At 42.1% G+C, this 22,263-nt stretch overlaps 2 protein-coding genes and 1 pseudogene across 2 annotated transcripts; 1 reads left to right on the forward strand and 2 right to left on the reverse strand.

The window, feature by feature from the left end:
• The window catches only part of LOC134443229 (NLR family CARD domain-containing protein 3-like), a 9,479-nt pseudogene extending 4,192 nt beyond the window's left edge, over positions 1 to 5,287 (reverse strand).
• Positions 5,288 to 7,860: 2,573 nt separating this feature from the next.
• Positions 7,861 to 14,457, forward strand: LOC134443230 (uncharacterized). Its single transcript, XM_063193106.1, has 9 exons — positions 7,861 to 8,205; positions 8,950 to 9,132; positions 9,215 to 9,274; positions 9,591 to 10,295; positions 10,401 to 10,587; positions 11,046 to 11,167; positions 11,850 to 12,078; positions 12,205 to 12,426; positions 14,372 to 14,457. Exons 1-9 carry the CDS (start codon positions 7,900 to 7,902, stop codon positions 14,455 to 14,457), a joined length of 2,100 nt encoding a protein of 699 aa, XP_063049176.1. The 5' UTR covers positions 7,861 to 7,899.
• Positions 14,458 to 14,822: 365 nt separating this feature from the next.
• Positions 14,823 to 16,146, reverse strand: LOC134443228 (P2X purinoceptor 7-like). Its single transcript, XM_063193105.1, has 2 exons — positions 15,359 to 16,146; positions 14,823 to 15,265 (listed from the first exon to the last, which is right to left on the reverse strand). The coding sequence occupies exons 1-2, from the start codon at positions 15,805 to 15,807 to the stop codon at positions 15,079 to 15,081; spliced, it is 636 nt and encodes a 211-aa protein (XP_063049175.1). The 5' UTR covers positions 15,808 to 16,146; the 3' UTR covers positions 14,823 to 15,078.
• Positions 16,147 to 22,263: the final 6,117 nt, after the last annotated feature.

Here is a 22,263-nt window from a genome sequence, read left to right on the forward strand (position 1 = left end):
TTTGGGTGAAGATGCCAGAGCGAACTGCTGCCTCCTCCACATCAACACCACATTCTTTCAGATCATTTTCATAAAAGATCAGGTTTCCTTTTTCCAGTTGTTCATAGGCTAGTCTTCCAAGACCATGGAGACTAGCCTGGTTCCACTGAGGATCCCCATCATACATGTCATCAAACTTCAGGCCCCGCTGTCTGTTTTGAAAGACAAGGAAGTATGTATACATCTCTGTCAACGTCTTGGGAACCTTTTGACCTCCTGCCATGACCTGCTGAAGAACAGTAGCAGCAATCCAGCAAAACACTGGGATGTGGCACATGATGTAGAGGCTCCTAGATGATCTGAGGTGGGAGATTACTCCTTCAGCAACATTCTGATCATGGATCCTCTTCCTGAAGTACTCCTCCTTCTGTGGGTCACTAAAGCCTTGTACCTCTGTAACACGATCAACACACACTGGTGGAATTTGATTGGCTGCTGCTGGTCGAGAGGTGATCCACACTAAAGCAGTAGGAAACAGATGACCTGTGATCAGGTTTGTCAAGAGCATGTCCACTGAAGACACCTCTGTGACATCAGTCAAACTATGACTTTTCTGGAAGTTAAGCTGAGGTTGACATTCATCCAGACCATCCAAGATGAACAACACTTTGCACTTCTCTTGGCTCTGAAATGTTAACGGTTTAATTTCAGAGAAAAGGTGGTGGAGAAGTGCCATCATAGAGTACCGTTTCTTTCTGATGAGGTTGAGCTCCCGAAATGGTATGGGAAATATGAAGTGGATGTCCTGGTTTTCCTTGCCCTCAGCCCAGTCCAGTATGTACTTCTGAACTGACACAGTTTTACCAATGCCAGCCACTCCCTTTGTTATGACTCTTCTGATCGGTTTATCTTGTCCTGGTAAGAGCTTGAAGATGTCACTGCATTTGATTGGTGTCTCTTGTCCAGCTGATAGTTTGGATTTCATCTCAATCTGTCTGATCTCATGTTCCTCATTCACTTTCCCACTTCCTCCCTCTGTGATGTAGACTTCTGTGTAGATCTTTTCAAGCAGAGCAGAACCTCCTTGCATTTGTATGCCTTCAAACACTGTCTGGTACCTGTTCTGAAGGCTCTTCTTCAACTCAATGCGACAAACTACATCCTTTTCATCTATGTCACAGACAAAATAAGAGATTCTTAAAAACACAAAAAATGGCACGGAGAATATTTTACAGTGGACACAGCAAATTACTATCTGGTACACTAAAATACTCAACATCACAAAAACAAGTGAGAGTAACAAAACAACCCTTACTTTCCTGCAGTTTTTCAGCAAGCTCCTTCTGATCCATGCTCCTAAGGAAGTGCAGTGCCATCTTCAGAGCCCCTTCTCTGGCATCACTGTCATCCTCATCATCTTTATGCTCAGATTTCTCTATGTAGTCTGGATTCAGAATCCTCTTGAATCTTTTCAGCTCATTCCTCAGGAATGCAAATATCTTATTTTCAAGCTCCTAGAGCACAAATATTTCAGGTTACTCTTCAGTGCAGTACAAGTGTTCTAATATAGTATTACAAATAAAGTAGAGGTTTCTGCCATTGTTTTGTGTGTTGTGAACTCCATGTGCATATTACTGTGCAACCAACCGTGTCCCTATTCATTAATATACAAATTTCTGACATTCAAACCTGAAATGTATGATCCAGATTGCACTGTGGAATGTGGGCTGACTGAGAACTGGCTGCATGTGATATATTTTCCTCCATTTTGCTGCTGGGAAGATCACAGAAATTATGTTTTCTTGTTTTTAATATGATAAGAACATCCGGGATGACTGGATAAACTACCCAGATTAGGTCTAACTTGAGGCACATGTTACGATAAGGAGAGGTCAGGGAGAGGTCAAGTGCACTTACACTATACATTACACGATCATAATGACACACCTGACTCAGCCCAAGTGAAGAACAGCATTGGCTTTGGGTTGCGGCCGCCTTTATAAGGGGTGTAGATGCACAGGTTTGGGAGAATTGTCAAACCGGAAGCAGCAGCAGGATGAGAACGTGACTACTATGTGACTACATGGACTTTCAACATGCAGTTGTAATGCTCACACTACCATGCACTTGTCAGTACCTTTTTTTTTCATCCGAGATCCTGGTCATTGTAATGGGGGCAGATATTTGTTTACATCCAAAAAAAAAACTTGATTTATTCCCAAAAACATCCAAAAGGTTATGCAACATCAGCAGACAATTAGCAAACAGCGATACCTTTTGGGTAAATATTTAGAGTAGGCCTATGTAAAGCTGCCCCCATTATAATAGCTCTGATCTCAGAAAGGGCTGAGCCAAAAAATGCAGCATCACTGGGTACTGACAAGTCAAGGGTGGTGTGAGCAATACACCAGCATATTGAAATGGCTAGGAGTGCTCCTTTAAGAAGAAGACAAGTGGACCTACTCCTTCATTTGAACGGACTAGACAACGCACAGCTTGGGCTAGCCAGCAACCAAAGCCAAGGCGTGGGCTAGCTGTATCCACAGACTTGTCGTCTGGTAAGCCAACGCTAATGGTCCTTCCTGGGGCTCACAGCACATGCAACGCGACATTATTATCTCACATATCCTTTACCACGTTATGGCACTACACGTAATATGAGGAATAACCAGGCAGGTAGGGTGACGACAGATCGAGCCATAATACACACAACAGAAACCTTCTGAACACAGCAGCTAATGTAGTCAAGAAAGCAAAACCATTATGTAAAAAGTGCATCATGATGATTTGAGTGGTTAAATGGTTTCTCCTCTCTCCCTGGGGGTGTGTGGAGGCATGAATTTTCTCCTGTACCTAATACTTCTGTATGAAGAAACACCAATAGGGACAACTTTCAGGAGTAAACCATGCATGTCATGGGTATAGTCATGGGTGAGTGGTTAGGGCGATAGACTTGTAGCCCAAAGATTGCCGGTTCAAATCCCGACCTGCCAGGTTGGTGGGGGTAATAATTAACCAGTACTCCTCCTCCATGACTCAGGTAACCTGAGCATTCTCGGAAACCGCCAACATGTGCTAAATTCTGCCCAATTTCATTAAAATTGCATCGGTTTCTATGGGCACAAAACGTGTTTAAAAAAATGCGAAATGGCCAACTTTTCCAGTTTTTACCCACAGACGGCCATCCCAAGTAGCCCAAATGGGCGAGAAACCGCCCAATCTGGAAACACTGCCACAGGGGGCTGCCCCCTTGTATGGGTGAAGCATCACTTTGCTTTTAATATTCATATAAGAAACATAGAATGCCATTATAGGATACTTATATGATACATATACAATGAATACATTTCACACAAAAAATACACATTATTTGTAAATGCCATACATAAGTACTTTATTTATACTAGTTTTACTTACTACTTTGTATGAGAAATCACTAAAGGGGGCACTTTTATACATCGCATATATATTTTTATACCAATATGTTTACAAGGATTTACAAAGATCTACCACTAAGACATTTATAAACTCTTATAAGTTCTGTACAGATTCGTTCCATAAAATGATTTGAAAATGAAAATTAATTTTATACAGTTGAGGACGATATTATTAGCCCCCCTCCTGAAATTCGACATTTCTCTTGATTTCTCAGTAAGAATTACCATTATTCACCGTTTCTGTTATTCTGGAAACAAATACACTGATGGAAATAATGTTCAATGAGTTGAATTTGGATTTTTCTATTGTTACGATGAGTTTAAACAAAAAAGGGCAAAAATGACAAGGACAAAATTATTAGCCCCCTCATCATTAATAGTCAATATGGCGCCATTTATGAACCAAAACTGACAACAGGCTCTGATAAGTTGCTACCTAGGTTGGCTCGTGCCCCACTAGGGATTTTGGCCCATTTCTTCACTGCAAAGTGTTCTAGCTGGTCCAAATCGCATGAATGCTGAGCATAGACATTAACCACAGTCTCAGTGGGATTGAGGACTGGACTATGAGCGGGTGATTCCAATATCATGGTTTTAGTGTCCTTGAAGAACCTCTGAACTAATCTAAATGTATGCTTTGGGTTACAATGTTGTTGGAAGACCCAGCAATCCAGATTCAGACCCAGACTCCCTTTGTCTGAGACTGAATAACAGACTAAACTTGATTCCCTTCCACTATGTGTAACTGTGGAAACTGCTTAGCCTCATTAGACCAAAGAAGCATTGGACACCTGCCTAGATGATTGTTATTGACCTGGCCTCACCTGGAGGTTGTCCCCCCAAGAGAGACAGTTGTTAGGGCTTGTCATCATATTGGGCTTTGGGGCCATCGTCACAGAAGAACCCCTTTAATAAAGGCAGTGCATATCAGAGTGTTATTGAGCTTTGCCTGTGAACATTTGAAAGTCAAAAATGAGTTTTGAACGTCTCTGCTTTCATCTGATGATATTCAATTGCACCTGCTTTGATGCATGAATTCTGCTTCTGTCAGGTGAAGAAAGGGATAGGCCTTGAATCGTTATAAGATGGTTTCCACAATTAAACATGGTGGTGGATGCATCATTCTGTGGCAGCCTCAGCCACAGGAAACCTTGTTTGGGTGTACAGCACCATAAAAACTGAAAATTATGATAGAATGTGGAAAGTGACCTTGCAAAAATATGCTCATAGAGGGAGTTAAGATCTTCACTGGATCTTTCAATGAGATAATAACCCAAAGCTTGCATCCAAAATAGTTCAAATGTTCTTCAAGGATACTAAAACCATGGTCATGGAGTGGTTCAGACCTCAATCCTTTAGATAGTATTTGAAGAGTGCTGAAAATGAATGTCCATCCTCAACATCCATGCAATTTGGACCAGCTTAACTATTTGCAATGAAAAAAATGGGCCAAAATCCCTGGAAGGACATGTGCCAACATAGTTAACAACTAATCAAAGTGCCTGGTGTCAATTTTTGTTCATAAATGGCACTGTATTGACTATTAATGATAAGGGGGCTAATAATTTTGTCCTTGCCATTTTTACACTTTTTTATTTAAACTCATTGTGAAAATGGAAAAGTCCAAATTTAACTTATTGGATACTATCTCCATGGTGTAGTCGTTTCCAGAATAACATACATTTATTAATAATGATCATTTTCAATGATCAATGAAGAGATATGTCTAATTTCAGGAGGGGGGCTAATAATATCGTCCTCAACTGTATATCTTTTCCGTATGGGTACAAAGTCAATTCTAAGTCAACAGTTAAGCAAACCTTTTACAAATCTGTTGGGAACTTACCTTGATGTCTCTTTTGGATCTCCATGCTGGAATGTGATGCCACGACCCTGAGACCTGTCACTCTTCATAGACAGACAGGTAGAGGCAGGTGATGGAGGTCTCTCCTCAGGGACTTGCCTATTGCACAAATATAAAAGCCAAGTTTTACAACAGAAATGTTCATACATGATTAGTCACAAACCTAATGTGAAGAGGTGAGAGTGATTCAGTGAAGTATGACACCCGATCTGCGTATTTCAAGTGTTATCTGCTCATTTTCACATTATGTTCGATAGGCGACAAAACTTTTGTCTTGTGAAAATCTGCCCTGTGTGTGCTCATTAAAGGGTCAATCTTTCTTTGGTGCATGAAATGTATTTTTTTCATACATGGCATATATATGTTTCATACCAATACTTTTACAAAGATTTAGAAAGATTTACCACTAAGACAGTGGTAAGTTCTTATAAGTTCTGTACAGATTCGTTTCATAAAATGATTTGAAAATGAAAATTAATTTTATATATCTTTTCCGTATAATAATAATAATAATAATAATTGTATTTGTATAGCACTGTGTCATACAAGGCATGTAACTCAAAGTGCTTAACAAATGGGAAAAAACATCATTGTTAGATATGGACTTAAAAGGAGAGGTATAGAGGAGAGGCAGAAATACCAGGAAGGCAGAGGAAGAAGAGATAGACAGAGATTGTAGAGTCATAAGGTCAATGTAGGTTAGGACCAGGATTCCTAGATGTGTAAAGTTCATAGTGGCTGGGCCTATCATAAGTCATACAGTAGATAGTCACACAGAGATTGGGCGCTCAGGTGCGGCCCCTGGTGGCATCAGGGGTGAGGAAAAACTCCCTTTCGCTTGAATCATAGTGTGTAGGGGACAGTGATGCGCGGGTCGACGAAAAAACAAGACACACCTGACCGCTTTTTTCCCTAGTCCGCCCGCTTGCCCTGCCCGCAAGAAATATTCATGAAAAATATTGACCCGGCCCGCTTCCCGACCCGCCTTTGAAAATAGTAGCCGTGCGTCTTTATGAACACCCTAGCGTCATTGGCAAAGCACAATCACGTCAATAAAGGTCTTAAAAAAGGAATTTGCGTCAAAAACAAGACAGCTGTGCATTTCAACAGGACATGTTGGATTTTTGAACCGAGGCCATGCAATGACGACTGCCGACTGTCACCTGTTTATTTCGGTAACATCGTCGTTTGGATACATGGAGAAAATTAATCTGTAGTGAGCAGACGGAGCCAGCCGTCAAGTGGATTGCCTCGTAGTCATGGTACGACACAGGAAATGAAAACAAACTCTGTAAGCAACACATGAGTGCGAAACCATTACAATTGTATAAGAACACTGTTTAGAGAGCACCCTCTGTGTTCTTCAAAATGCACTCAATGGTTGCACCTGCTGCACCAGTTGCGCGCAGAAGATATTCGGCTGACGCAGGAGCCTCATTAAGTCTCCTGCAGAGCGCGTGGCACCATCGTAGTTATTCAGCCATATAAACTTTGATCTATTTCGCAAAAAATGTCCCTGTCTGCTAAAGTAAACTATAGCCTATTGGCTAGCCTATAGCCTACTTTAAAATTCGGCATCATTTCAAAGGTCCTGACCGACCGCACCCGACCCGAATTTCATTAAAAATAATATTTCATAACCCGTGCCTGCGGTCGACCGCAGTTAACTGCAAGCGCCCGCTGCTTTCGGGTCAGCCCGCGCATCACTGGTAGGGGAAACATAAAATAAAAAATAAAATAAAAATAAGCTCAGTGAGGTCTGAGAAAAAAAAACCTATAGTCAGGAAGAAACCTCAGGCAGAGACCAGTGGCCACCTAGGGGAGCCCCCTGCCAGGGCTGGTTGTGAGCAGTAAGGGCGCTGCGGCAGCTGGGACACTATGACGCCTTGGCAGCTAGGAGTTGGCAAGGATGAAGAGGTGGGTCTTCAGCTGCTTCTTGAAGGAGTCGACGGAGCTGACTGATCGGATCTCGATGGGGAGGGCGTTCCATCTCTTTAGGCGCATAGCAAACGAATGTGGCGTCGGCAATCTTCTTTTGCGGGGGGGGGGGGGGGGGGGTCCTTAGCAGCCTGGCATCAGTGTATGAGTACAAAGTATATACTAGTTATCAATTCTAAGTCAACACTTAAAGGGATACGCCACCCCTAGGCCAAATTAAGTGTCTGCCCGCATTCCCGAGGGTTAAATAAGTGTGTGGAAGAGTTTTCCTGATGATCCAGCCATTGTCCGAATCTGTCACCACTGACCACTACTAAGGTGCGCGTAGATTCATGCAACCCAGCGGCGCCACACCAAAGATTTTGGCCAAAGTGAATAAATCACTTGATTTCCCCAGCAATTACTGTCTGAGCAGTGCTCTCTCGCGCAGAGTGCAATGGACTGAGCATATCAACGCGGAGGGCTTGTTGTGGTCATTTCGGTGTAGGAACTATTTTTCGGTGCGGAAATATACAGCCGACGCTCACTCCGCAGAACGCAAGAGGAACCCCGCCCCCCTACTTCCCTAAACAAGCTAGTAGCGTGGAAGCGACAACTATCTACAGAGTCAACCGTGACTACTAGTTAGCAAGAGTGGTTTGATCGTTGTTTTCATTGCAGTTTTAGGATTTACTTTTCAAAATGGTAAATACGTGCATTGTACAAGGCTGCGAAAACAAGCAGAAGTGGCATCTAACAACAATGTTCCACAGAATTCCTAAAGATGAGCACAGAAGATGTCTTTGGCTGGCTGCGCTAGGAATTTCCGACACTACACCGGTGGAGCAATTAAACAAATACAGAATCTGCGAGGATCATTTCAAACCTGACGACTATGATCAGAAAATGACCCACAATTCCGGAAAGATGGTACTCAGACTGAAAAACACAGCTGTCCCATCTGTTTTCGACACCGAGATTGAGCGTGCTACATCTGCAGCAATGGCGGTGAGTACCCTATCACTGTGTTAGCCTGTAGAAAGTTGTGGCTAACTTTATAACTAACTACAGTACTAGGTAAAAGTAGTCTGGGAAGCATCGTTGCGTGCTGTGTTGTAAAAACTTCACTGCAGTTACTAAATAAGAAGTCTGTTAGCTTTGACATGACATTTGGGGGTTGCTTGTTTACTTCGCTCGTTCTGTGTAGGCTACTGAGCTGATGACCTAGAGGACCTTTGCCTAATTTTGATGGTCTTGGAAAGTATAAATAAAATCCATATGATTATGATTGTGATGGTAAGGGTCGTTGTTCTTATGAAATGGCTTCATGACGTTGCAAAGAAATGCTCATGTAATGTTTCAGACTATTCGACCATTCCCATCAGAGATTTCCAGTCAAGCCACAGTCAAACAACAAAATGGCTATCACTGTACCTAGTTCTAGTCTTCCCATTCCAAAGTGGTAGTAACACTACAACTGTTTGGGGTAAATTGTGATTGTAGTAGATGGTGGAACCACAGCTAATGACACTATTTCATGGATTACATTTTTTAGTGAATTATCTAAGAAGCACATCCATTGCAGTACATTCATTACAAATAGCTGATTATGCCCATTACTAATTACAATGTAATCTAACAATAGGCCTAATATTGACTGACAAAACTATCCAGCATAACACTTCCATACATTATATTCTGAATCAATATTTTTGACATTTGTGGAGTAATAATTTCTTTACATTTTGTTAGGGTGCGCTCAGTGGTGTACGAGAGGATGTGGATGACTCTGCTGAAGCGGAACCTGCCAGTGCCCGGTTTTCGGGTATTCTACAATCCACTCCAGAGAAGTTCAAGTCGCCATTTCCTGTGCAAGGCCCAGTGACGCCACGCACCAGGTCACCCCGCCTTGCTCCCTTATGGACACAACAACCGGTAAGATAAGGAATTTATTATCATACTTTTGAACCATAGCAATTGAGGGTGTTGATATTCAATGCATCTGCTCCTTTTTTAGGGCACCTCATCTACGGCCATGGTGGGCACAGTCAGTCCAAGAAGAGGTCTGCAATTTGAAGTAAGTGGCACACTTGGTTGTTTGGTTGTTGATGTTTGTCAACTGGTATGTCAGTGAGGGGCATGCTATTGCCAATTGGTGAGAACATACAGCCAGGTTTGTGTGTGTATACTGCTTGAGCAGTGCTAAGGTGCCCTGTAGTAAAGCGCCCTGGGTGTGTCTTTAGCAAGCTGTCGGTCACCCTGTGTGAATGAAATGAAATTCAAATCGATTGTCAAATCTTTGTATGTAAATACACTTGGCATGAAAGACTGGTTTAAATGTCTACTTTTATGCTGGAAAAAAATGATGATTTACATTGATTTGTCAACAACAGGAGCCATGTGATGTACCTCAGTCTGAGATGGATATCAGCGCCACATCAGCAGCCTTGGATGTCAGCATGACCTCAGAGCCAGCTGTCGACCCAGCGGACACAAGTTTCGTCCCTTACTCCACCCCCTCCTCCTCAACCACAGGAAGCTCTACAAGCTTATCAGCTCAACCCGGAGGCTGGCATGAGAAGAAGTGGATCGTGAATGAGTCCAAGCTAATGGAACTATTTCAAAGATGTCCAACTTGTGGAGCTCCTATGTGTGATGTAAACCAAAACATAAAAGAAGTTGGCAGCCAAATAACAATAAAATGGGAGTGCAATGAAGGACACAGTGGGAAATGGCAATCGTGTCCCGATACAAGAGGAATGCCTGAGAATAATCTCCTCACAGCTGGTGCCACACTGTGTACAGGGGCAACATACACGGACATTGCTGACTGGGCTAAGCTTTTGAATCTTCAGCTACCTCAACACACAACATATGACTCCATACAGTCTTCATATCTCATTCCAACCATCGAGAAAGTCTACAAGAAGCGTGAAAGCACCGTAAAAGCCAGACTCATCTGCCAGACTCTGGATGGTGAAGATGTGCACCTCTGTGGGGATGGGAGAAGCGACAGCCCAGGTCATTCATCCAAGTACACAACTTATTCTTTTATGGATGATGCTACCAAACTTATCGTTGGATTTGATTTGATTCAGGTAAAGAACCAAAACACCACAGAAGAAACATAACAGACATAACGAAGATAACATTTGCATAAATGTGAAATGTAATGTATTTTTTTCTACCCTTGTGCCCTGTAGGTGACCCAAGCAAAAAATTCAGTAGCCATGGAACCAATGGGTTTCAAGCAGGGATTGGACAGGCTCCTAGATGAAGGCATTGCTGTGAAGGTCGTAACCACTGATAGGCATCCCTCCATAAGGAAGATTGTGCGAGAGGAATATCCAGAAGTTACACACCAGTTTGATCCTTGGCATGTGGCAAAAGGTCAGTTTGTGTGGGCATCATTATGCTGAACCCAAAGTTTTCAAAGTGGAGGTGGGGATCCCTGGGTGGCTGCGGCTGGTTGGCGTGAAAAGTATAACATAACAAAATGAATAATTTCATAAAGAAATGTAAACCAAAATAAAGCGAAAGTAGGATTCAATATTCTCAATAGTATTATAATCATGTATTATGCCTCTGAACATTACCTCTATTATCATTATTATTATTATTACTATTATCGTTATATATCCTAGTGAGGCACCGCCTCACAGACCCAGAGTATGGTTGTGAAAGCTGTGAAAGAAAAACTGTTTGGCACGACCCATAGGCCTGGGCTAAAATGTGTATATGGAAGGCCTTTTCATAATAAAATGTGGGGTACCCCTGTGCTAAGCAGCCAAACATGTTTGCATATGTGTTGTTGTCTACTCAGCATTGTGACTGTGCTCTCATTTTAGGGATTAAAAAGAAAGTGGTTGTGGGCTCAAACAAGAGGAACTGCAGGGACCTTGCACCATGGACAAAGAGCGTGAGCAACCACATGTGGTGGAGCTGTAGCTCATGTGAAGGAGACCCTACGGTGAGTGTTGAAAGAGACAGATGTACACTTCTGATGTTGTTGAATATTGTTGGATATGAGGGTGTGGTGATGTCTGAGGGTGTGTGCGCTGGGGTGCTTGGTTGTACGGCCGTGAGCATGTGCTCCTCCTATAGACAACTTTATCCTGTAATGTAGATGCACCCATTCCACAACCCCCCAAAACACAGCTTTCTCCAGAGGTTTGACCACAGATGTTGCTGGTGGGTCATTGGGAGACATCAAGGCATATCTGCTGAACTAAAGGCAGTGGTTAGTTGATTGTTTAGGCTTTGCAGGAGGTGGGCTCAATGGGACCCAGATTGGCAAAATTGGTTACTTGCTTGGGGCATCACCTACAACCCTCCAGCCATCAACTCCCTGCAAACACAGAAACTGAATTTACTTACTCTCCTAATCTTTCCAATTTCTGCCAAATCCTGTAAACAAATTATGTTTAGTCAACATTGTGATCTCTTGTGATTATCAAAATTCCTATTAAAATCAACCAACAAACCAAAACTCTCTATGTAACCATATATAGAATGCATTTTTAAAATGCTGGGTAAACCATGACTACAGACGTCAGACTTGTTTATGGCATGTATGGTTTGGTAGGGATGTTATGCAAGAACTGTAACTGACCACAGCAATGTGTGTTACTTGTGGTTCAATGTAATTTCAGGAGTTACAAAGAAGATGGATGTCCATCCTCCACCACATCCAGGGTGTCCATCGATGGGAGGAGGGTGAGCGCGAATTCAGATGCTACCACGCTGAACTCTCACCATATGAGCAGCGAGAGAGGAAGTGGTTGTCCCCTACTTCACCAGCATATAAAGCCCTGTGTGACATTGTCATGGATACACGTCTCCTGAAGGATTTGAACCACATGACTCTCTTCAAGCACACGGGTATGAAAAATGTATTGAAATAATTGTCAAGCCAGTAACAATGGCAGTGTTCAACACTTCATAAACATATAATTACATTTCACAATGTTTTCTAAATTGTGTTTGATTTTGTTTGTGCTTCATCAGGGGAACTGGAGGTGTTCCACAATTCGTTGCTGAAATACTGCCCAAAGAGGTTGCACTTCCCATACCCCTCCATGGTGGCACGGACAATGTTGGCGGTCATGGACCACAACGAAAACCACGAACAACCTCGAGAACAGGCAGTAACCGCATCTGGTAAGAACGGCTACATTTATCATGGAACCCCCTGGCGATATATTCATACCTGCAAACTTGTCACCTTTTGGTGACAGTCACCTTTTTCCCGGCCAATTAGGTCATTCACATGAATCATGTAGGGGGGCTGGAGACGGTCACCTTTTTTTCTATGACGAGTTTGCAGGTCTGTATATTGTACTTTGTAGCCAAAGTAATACCAGCACTGAAATGCAAGTAATGGTATTTGGGTAAAAAATAATTGTGTGTTCTTGGATTACTGTAGATTTAGTTATTACTAATAATACAGAAAATAATATAATAAAAACAGTAACAGTAAAACACAACATTCATTTGTTCAATTATGTGATTACAGGTGTCAAAAGAACAAACCTGGGGTGTGTTTCCGCAATGTTAGCTTTGAACTACAGATGTACTTTATAGTTATCTACTTACTTCAAGGCGAAATCCGTGCATTTCTCGAAACCTTACTATTCCCACAGTAAGCCAAAAGTAGTGCGGCCACTTTCCTGAGTCCACACGGCTACTTACTTTCTTGGCATTGCAGTGCGTGACCAAAGAAGCAACAAGAGATAAGCATGATTGCTGAGTCATGATTCAGCTGTTTCCTCCTAAATTCAGTGCGTGAAGTAGAAAGCAATAGTGTACAACCACCACCAGCACATTTGATTGGATGTCACGACACCGTGACTCCGCTGTTTCCTCCACAACACACCTTGTAATGTCTTTGTGAAAAAACACGGCCGTGGCATTACAATCTGACACCGTCCGCACCAATAATGCAGTATTATCTGTATGCCGATTGGATTTCGTTTCATTCCGAGGTGTAATTTGTAAAATATTTGGACAATAAAGTTGTGGTTACTCCCAAAAAATCGCCTGTTGAAGTGTGATATATCTAATTTTTTTTCGCGCGGATTTCAGTACATAGCCTAGTGGTATTCACGCGTGCATCCCAATGGGAAAACAGAAGTCACGCCGGTTCGAATCCACATGGTTGCAGTGCCACAATTTTGGAAATATCTGGCAGAAATAGATCATTTATGTTGTGCATTACCAACACACACGTGCAGCCAAGGGAAAATGTGTTACACTGTAGGGTCCAAAACACGATTTCACGAGTTGTTGTCAACATGCTGCACACTGGTTTCGAACCAGCGTGGCTCGCGTCATCCCATTGATAGGCAAGCGTAAATACCCCTAGGCTATGAAATGAAATTCGCGCCAAAAAAATTTAAGTACTTGACACGTAAGCCAGTGCATTTCCGGGAGTAACCAATACTTTCTTATCTAAATATCTCACAAATTACACATCGAAATGAGACGCAATTCAATCGGTATACAGCTAAAAGTATATTATTAGTCTGGGATTCATCAGATTCCAAGGATATGACGGTTTTTTTTCACGAACAAATGACATGACGTGAATTTGTGTTCTGAACACTCTCGCAGCTGTATCATCACTTTGTGTGCATGTCGATTGATTTTCATCGCTTTTGCACCACAGGATTAAAAGATATTGACACATTTGTGGTCAAATATGTACTACAAGTTTAGCTAATGGGTGGAGTCACACTCTGAAGTAGACTAGCGCTGTGTGTTACTTGGGGTGGCTGAGGTGATGTCTGGACTCAATGGATCTACTCCAGCTGTACTTCAACTTCATTGTCGAGATACGGATAGGAGGCGCCTCACTTTCAAAGTCACCACTACTTCAGAGTGCACATTACTCCAAGCAGTAGTTACTTTGTGTGCTAACGTTCGAGACACAGGAGTTAGCAACTTTTATAGTATCTACTCTGCAAAGTTGCTAACCGACTAGCTACTTCGCCTTTGAGAAATCTACCCCTGGTTTACCAAAAACAATCAGGGCACTGGATTGAAAGACCTGTTTACGTGGCCACTACCCAAAGGTTCAGACATGAACTCATGGAGGAAGTCATCGAAAGAAGGATGGACCCTACCATAAGATACAAAGACCCATCCTCACGCATTCGTGTCCCTGTGCTGGCAGCAAACATCGGCCTGCCAAAACCCAGCAAGGAGGACGTTAGGAAAGGCCGTACATCCAGATTCAAAGCCAAAGACAAAAGGCCGTAATCCAGAACTAAGCATTCATTTTTCTATGCGAGTGACGGTTTCTATATTGGGGGGAAATTTCTGAATAAGCCTTTAGATAGATTTGATTCAAACTATGGTGGAGGATAATTGTTTCTGTTGGTGCATAGAGGAACAATAACTATTGTGAAACATTTATGCTAAATTTACAATTTTATATTTTTTTGTGTGTTTATCACTTGTACAGTAGTAGTTTCATCACATAAAGAGGCTATATTGGATAACTATAGACTATATACGCTAAGAACTAACAGCAGGACACAAAATAAACAAACAACACATTTATAATTACTGTACACAAAAACAAATCTTTATTTTTTTATCAATGGTATGTACAAATAGGCCTACATGTTTGTAAAACAATAAACAACTTTCTCTATTTACAAATGAGTGTTGGTGTGTGTTGACTTCAAATTTGCAAGTGAAGTGACTTTTGCATGCAGATGGGTCCTGCAGACATTAGGCGTAGCCTATGAATGATGATGCACATGTTATTTGTAAACATAATACCAGTACATTCGTCTGTAGCCTATATGCTTGCAAAGCCATGTAAAGTTTGCCATAAATGTCAGAAAACCTACTAAAACACTAGGCCTGGTTTTTCTAAAATACTATGTCCATGGCTTCCTGTACCTCCTGAAAACCAGCGTAGACACCAGACTCCGATGGGAATTTCTGACGGATTGCTGCAACCACACATGATGGAAGTGGTGTCCGATTTCCTTTTCCCAGCGTTTCTCCCTTCAGAGCCCATTCTAAAATCACGCGGTAGGACACCAGTCGGTTCTGTCTGTGGAAGCAACAACAGATATTGTAAGGAAATGATTTGAGCTATACACTAAGATTGGTCTATCATGTCCCGATAGCTAGTTATACTACTTACTCTGCAGATAGCTGCCCATTGGGTCCACTCGGTGTGTTCTTCCTTTTCCAGTTCACTTTATCCCGGCGAAAAAAGAAAGAGAGGACTGCAGGATGGATCATTGCCGTGAAATCCTCAGTAGTTGTGACACAAACGCGGTCCTCTTCGGTAGTGTCGCTGCCATGGTCGCCGCTCATCGATGGTAGTACTTTGTCCCATTCAGCACAGCACAGGCACTCCATTTCAGTAGCCATTGGAAGACAGGTTTTACATTCACACCACCAGTTTGAATCTGCTCTCCTTCGCTCGTCGGGATCACCAGGAGCAATCGGAATATCTGGTGCTCTCTGATCCAAAGCTCGCATCTCCTCTTCAGTGAAGACTGGCTCGTAAAGGTAGGGTCTAGGATTCCGGTAGTCCAAATCATCATCTTCGTCTGTGTAATCCTCTATGTAATCTTCGAACTCCATCAGAACTGTTGAGTGGATGATCAGTACGGCTAGCAACGTTTGTGTGCAGGAGGAATTTGTGTGTTGATAACGCTTGTCCACGACTTGTTTAGGGAAGTAGGGGGGCGGGGTTCCTCTTGCGTTCTGCGGAGTGAGCGTCGGCTGTATATTTCCGCACCGAAAAATAGTTCCTACACCGAAATGACCACAACAAGCCCTCCGCGTTGATATGCTCAGTCCATTGCACTCTGCGCGAGAGAGCACTGCTCAGACAGTAATTGCTGGGGAAATCAAGTGATTTATTCACTTTGGCCAAAATCTTTGGTGTGGCGCCGCTGGGTTGCATGAATCTACGCGCACCTTAGTAGTGGTCAGTGGTGACAGATTCGGACAATGGCTGGATCATCAGGAAAACTCTTCCACACACTTATTTAACCCTCGGGAATGCGGGCAGACACTTAATTTGGCCTAGGGGTGGCGTATCCCTTTAAGCAAACCTTTCACATATCTGTTGTGAACTTACCTTGATTTCTCTGTTGGTTCTCCATGCTGGAATGTGATGTCTTGATCCTGAGACCTGTCACTCTCCATAGACACACAGGTGGGGGCAGGTGATGGAGGTCTCTTCTGATGTACTTGTCTATTGCACAAATATAAAAGCCAAGTTTTACAACAGAAATGTTCATACATGATTAGTCACAAACCTAATGTGAAGAGGTGAGAGTGATTCAGTGAAGTATGACACCCGATCTGCGTATTTCAAGTGTTATCTGCTCATTTTCACATTATGTTCGATAGGCGACAAAACTTTTGTCTTGTGAAAATCTGCCCTGTGTGTGCTCATTAAAGGGTCAATCTTTCTTTGGTGCATGACATTTATTTTTGTACATACAACTTTATTCGAGTGGGTTGTAGCTTTCATATGAGTGACTTCTGAAGCCAAGTGATTAATTGAAAGTCAGGTTATTAGCTGTTGTTCCAAACAGATGGATAGGCGACAAAACTTTTGGAGATGGCTGTAGTGAATTCAGGTAAATTGGGCCACTTTTTTGCATATAAACGAATGGCCCAAAGTGGACCAGTTTACCCGAATTCACCTACATTTTAGAAAACCTGATGGAAATGTTTAGAACAATATTTTGAAAGATTTCATAATTTCTAATTGTGCAAACCGTTATTTGTCACTGAGCCACATACCTCTGCTCCTCTGTCTGCTTGTTCCATGTTTTGTTGTGTTTCTTCATTGCTCAATTTTCCTCATTGGTTATCTTGTCACCCGATAACCATCTAGAGGCTGCATTACAGAAATACCAAATTACAAAACATTTCCTTCATTCTGTATAGCCTACATGGACAATTTTACAAGAAATGGGATTACAGTAGCATTTTCATGTAGCCTACAGTATTTGCTTTTATTTCCAGAATTCATGCTACCCATTCACGAATGTTACCTTTTTAATGAATATTTACCATCACCATGAAATTCTAAGTATTTATTATGGCTGGAAAAACTGCACCTTTCATACATGAAAAGGGGGATCTTCTCCATGGTCCGCCATTTACAATTTCCAGAAATAGCCATTTTTAGCTGCAAAAATGACTGTACTTGGGCCATACTAGAAAATATTAGTTTATTACTTGGTAAAATATCATGCAAAGGTCAAATTTGGCAATAGGCGACAATAGGCAGCATAGTTGCAGTACCTTTTTGACCATTTCCTGCACAGTGTCCCTTTAACACTAAAAGAACTACATCTAATATAGAGACCATATCTACAGTCTTACGCTCACTTATCCAGATATACATTTTTGTACCAATTTTGCACAATTTTTCAAAAATTGTGTGTTGCTCCTTTAAATGTTATTTATACATACACATGGTTCGGGAGGAAGCCCACAAGTGATTGACAACCATCATTACTTGTTCCCGCCTTCACAGATATTACCCCTCCTTTCCCTTTCACCTCTCTTGCGCGAAGGCTTTCAGTATTGTCCCACCACCTCCCCCTACCCCTCCTATTCACTAGAGCACCCAGCCACACCCTTCTATAGTGGTAGAAGCGGATCTCATCGCGCTTGATCTCCATTTAAACATAAACATCAGTGGCGGACTTAGCAATTTGGGGGCCTAAGGCGAATTTAGCTAGGGGGCCCATCGGCCCATTTTTATATCATTTTTTTTTTAAACATAAAATCTCTTCTTCGTTTTTTTTTTTTATCACGATTTTCCATTAAAAAAATACAAACATTTACAAACAAAAAAAACAGGTAATCTTGGGCTACAAATCTTTCTGGACAGATTTTAATGAATATTTGCAACTTTTCATGCAGAAATTGAACAAACTAAAATGTGAGTTTTGTAAAGAGTGATGTCCCCCCCTCACTGAAGTGTTATTTCATGTGTGCATGCTTGCTGTCACCTATTTGAAGTGACGTTGGTTTGGGATTTCATGGAGGACTTTTAAATGCTGCTGTGGGGAGTAGACAGGATAAGCGACAGGTGGACACTGTTTTCTGACAGAACACCGGTTTGCAGACATTTGGCGTTTTCAGGTGAATATTGTCTTCGTGGATGTTACAGACATCCCAACTTTCAAAAACTAATCAAGGAGATATTTACTGAATAAACCGAAAAACGCGATCTCTGTCAAGCGGTCGCCCTGACCCAAGCCTACCTGAACAGACCCATTGAGAAGAGACGCGCGTGCTGTCAGGTTAAACAGAAACACAGCCTTCACGCTCCCCTCGCTAGCGTGCCTGTGCACACTCTTCTCTGAGAGAACAGCGGTTTGTAGGCCTTTGCGTTTTCACGTGGATAGGCTATTGTCTTCGTGGACGTTAGACACCCTAAGTTCCAAAAACGAATCAAGGATACATTTACTGCATAAACCAAAAAGCGCGCTCTCTTTCAAGTGGTCGCCCCGAACCAACCCTTTGAAGACGCGCGTGCACAAAATAAGCAGGAACACAGCCTTCAATCTTCCTGCGCTCGCGTGCCTGTGAAGTCTAATCTTAGTAGGCTATGGAAGTAGGCCTATCCTACTCCACGCTCAATGCACGAGTTGCTTTCTTGCCTGCACTTCTCACAGCGTTAGCCAAAAAAATCAGGGGATTGCCGGTGCTCAGGTTTTTTTCTATGGTTGTTTTGTTTCTTTTGAGTGTGGTGACGCTGTTTGTAGTCTAAGAACACTGAACATAGCAAAGGCTATCTGCAAACGTCTCGCCTTCCCATTTTTTGTGCTCCGTTTGATGTTATTGACCATGAAGAGTTTGTTGAGTGTGGCCTTCACAGTTATCCTCCTTATTTATACGTCGTTGAATGTTCAGGGATTTGCCTGGCGCACATGGCACGCATGGATGGAATATTCCATTTTAACGGGAAAGAGAGGGGGTGCACGGAATCTGTATTTTTTGTAATGTATTGTATTGTTCTTGTTTCCAATTTAAACATACAAAATTCATTATTCATGAAAAAAAATACCATTTATCTGTGAATAACTGTCCAAGGGCCCCAATTACCAGCTATAGGCCTATGTGAACTTTGCAGAGGGGTCAGAGGGGGCCCCTACAGCTGGTCTGAGATGGATGGGGCCTAAGGCGGTTGCCTAGCAACGCCTCAATGCAAGGACTGCGCCTGACAAACATCCCAGGCCAGTCAGCATGCCACTCAAGCATAGTGTGCACCAAGCACTCAAGTAGGCCAGTCAATCCAGCGTTTGACCCGGGACAAATTGCAATAGTAATCATTCCAAGTTTTTTGTAATCCCTAGGTATGTTTCAATAACATATTAAAATCACATAATCAATAACATATTGATATTTAGTGGAGGTCAAAGTTGGAGTTGGGGAATAGGCTAAAATTTTAAACAATGAGATATCAATTTGAAACTTTCACAGTAATTTACTCAAGCAAAGACAAATATTTTTTGTATTGCAAGTTGTCTGAAATATGATGATTAAATATGCAAATGAGATCACATCTTCTTAAATATGTGATAAATTATGCAACAACGGGCAAAACATAAAACAAATTGCAAAAGTATTGATTTACACTTTTTTATTGGTACTTAATCCAGCCTACATCACATATGAAAAATCTACCTTCATCACTTTAGTGGAACATACTTTTCTGAAGGTCAGAAGTAGCAGATTTCCAATGCATTTTGCCATCAAGTGGGTAAAATCGGATACTTTTGACCTTGGGAAAAGTATGTTCCACTGAGTTGATGAAAGTAGATTTTTAATATATGATGCAGAGGGGTTGAATGATCAATTTAATGTATGAACCATTACTTTTGCAATTTGTTTTATGCTTGGTCTGTTGCCACAGATTTATCACATATTTCAGTACATATGACCTCATTTGCATATTTCATCATCATATTTCAGAAAACTTGCAATACAAAAATTGTTTGTCTGAATGTGAGTTACCAACTGTAAAAGTTCCAAATGAATATGTCATAGGTTAAAATGTTACCCTATTCACCTTGTAGCTCAGATATTGTCTCCCTATGGAGAAATGAATGGGAAATCTGTCAACTTTGACCTTGAAAAAAAGTATGTTCCACTAAATATAAAGCTGTAGATTTTTAATATGTGATACAAGGGGGTTTAAGGATCACTTAAAAGTAGGAACCATTACTATTGCAATTTGTCCCGGGTTTGGGCCTTTTTAGAGCTAGATTGACTGGCCTAAAGGGCAAACTAGTGAAGCAACACATACACTCCAGCTGTCTACACATGATTAGAAACAGAAGACACGTAATGCAAAAGCGGCAGTATCATGGCATCATTGTTAAGACACATCGGTTTAAAACAAAACATAAGGGAACAACATGTAGACACATACCTGAAAATACCTACTGTCAAAATGAAACACTATTCTCACAGTTACAAAAATAGTAGAGTAGAGTAGAGTAGAGTAGCCCACTTTTATTAATCCAAAGGGAAATTAAGGTGTCTGACAGCTTACATAGATACAAGACATACTGTAGATACAAGACATACACAAAGACCTAATACACATAATTGCACATTGCAGTAAACATATTCCAAAATGTCAATATCTAACTATCAAACAAATACTAAGCATAGATTATTTATAGGACACGTTGGAGAACTTGAAAGTAAATGGAAAATGTCTTATAGAATATGTGCACATCTGTAACAGAGGTTTTGGCCCAACTGAAAGAAAATAATAGTTAAGATCTTGTAGGTATTTTGACTCACCAGTATGATACGGTTCTGTCTACATTTCTTGCAATCGACCAAAGCCGTGATTAGTAATCGACAAACAAATATTCTCTGGTAGGCCTATTTGTTGTTCTTAAAGTTTTGCTAAACTGGTGATACCTAACGATCCCTAATCACGTTACTACTTTAAATCAAATACTTCCTTATTTGCACTGTGACGCCGGGGCGGGGCTATAGGCGGGGCAAGCAGGGCATTTACACCTGGGCTCAGGGCCCTCACATATTGGTGGTGGGGGCCCTATTGTGACAGTTTCAGGCTGTATGGGGGGCCCTGACAGTGTTTTGCCCTGGGGCCCTCTGTGCAATTGTTCCGCTTCTGCTGTAACGCACCACTGCACTCGGCCCATTGTAGGCTGCACGCGTGCCTGCATGTGATTGTAGAGGGGGGAAGTGAATCTTTCTTGGATGAATGGCAACAAAATGGTATTTCTCTCCATACAAGTAGGCCTACATGTAAAAAGAGCTGCATGGATATGGATATGGCCTAATATACTGTGTGTACGTGTGTGTTTTGTGTGTGTGTACATGTGTGTTTTGTGTGTGTGTGTGTGTGTGTGTGTGTGTGTGTGTGTGTGTGTGTGTGTGTGTGTGTGTGTGTGTGTGTGTGTGTGTGTGTGTGTCTGTGTGTGTGTTTGTGTGTGTGTGCGAAAGACAGAGTGAAAAGAGACAGGGACAAAAGAGATGGACAGAGGGGGGGTGGGGGGGTGGGGGGTGAGAGGGAATGAGAAAGCCAAAGATGACACTGCATGAAAAGAGGAATTTGTGGATGAGTTTTGCACCTTAAATTGCCTCATACCTCAAGCCACAGCATTTGCGGCTCCCCCATAACCCCCTCCCATCCCCTTCTTAGAAGAGCCTTTAATATGTAAATGCCAGTGATCAGGTCGGGAGCTGCCCCAGTCAATTTCAAGTGGGGTGGGGTGGGGTGAGGTCAGGTGGGTGGGAGGGAGTGGGGGGTCGGCAGGCCTGTTTCTAGGATTTTGGGGTCCCTAGGCAACGGGATTGTTGGGGGCCCTAGGGCATTTTTTGGCCTTTTACTAAAATGTGTGTGTGTGTGTGTCTGTGTGTGTGTAGGCCTATGTTTTTTCACGCTGCCCAGTGGTGTTTTTCAGAATCACTAACCATTAAACCAGGGGTAGGGAACCTATGTCTCGAGGGCCCTTGAGGCCGTTTTATCCGGCCCCTGATATCATTATAATGTTTTGCAACTTCACATGAAATAGG

This window comes from Engraulis encrasicolus, unplaced genomic scaffold (assembly GCF_034702125.1).
Source record: "Engraulis encrasicolus isolate BLACKSEA-1 unplaced genomic scaffold, IST_EnEncr_1.0 scaffold_296_np1212, whole genome shotgun sequence".
NCBI classification, from domain to species: Eukaryota; Metazoa; Chordata; class Actinopteri; order Clupeiformes; family Engraulidae; genus Engraulis; species Engraulis encrasicolus.

Coding starts and splice junctions, on each gene's coding strand:
- LOC134443230 (XM_063193106.1), top strand. CDS start 7,900: ATGGTAAATACGTGCATTGTACAAGGCTGCGAAAACAAGCAGAAGTGG. Junction 8,206..8,949: donor CTACATCTGCAGCAATGGCG/GTGAGTACCCTA, acceptor ACATTTTGTTAG/GGTGCGCTCAGTGGTGTACG. Junction 9,133..9,214: donor CCTTATGGACACAACAACCG/GTAAGATAAGGA, acceptor CTCCTTTTTTAG/GGCACCTCATCTACGGCCAT.
- LOC134443228 (XM_063193105.1), bottom strand. CDS start 15,807: ATGGAGTTCGAAGATTACATAGAGGATTACACAGACGAAGATGATGAT. Junction 15,266..15,358: donor AATGGGCAGCTATCTGCAGA/GTAAGTAGTATA, acceptor TTGCTTCCACAG/ACAGAACCGACTGGTGTCCT.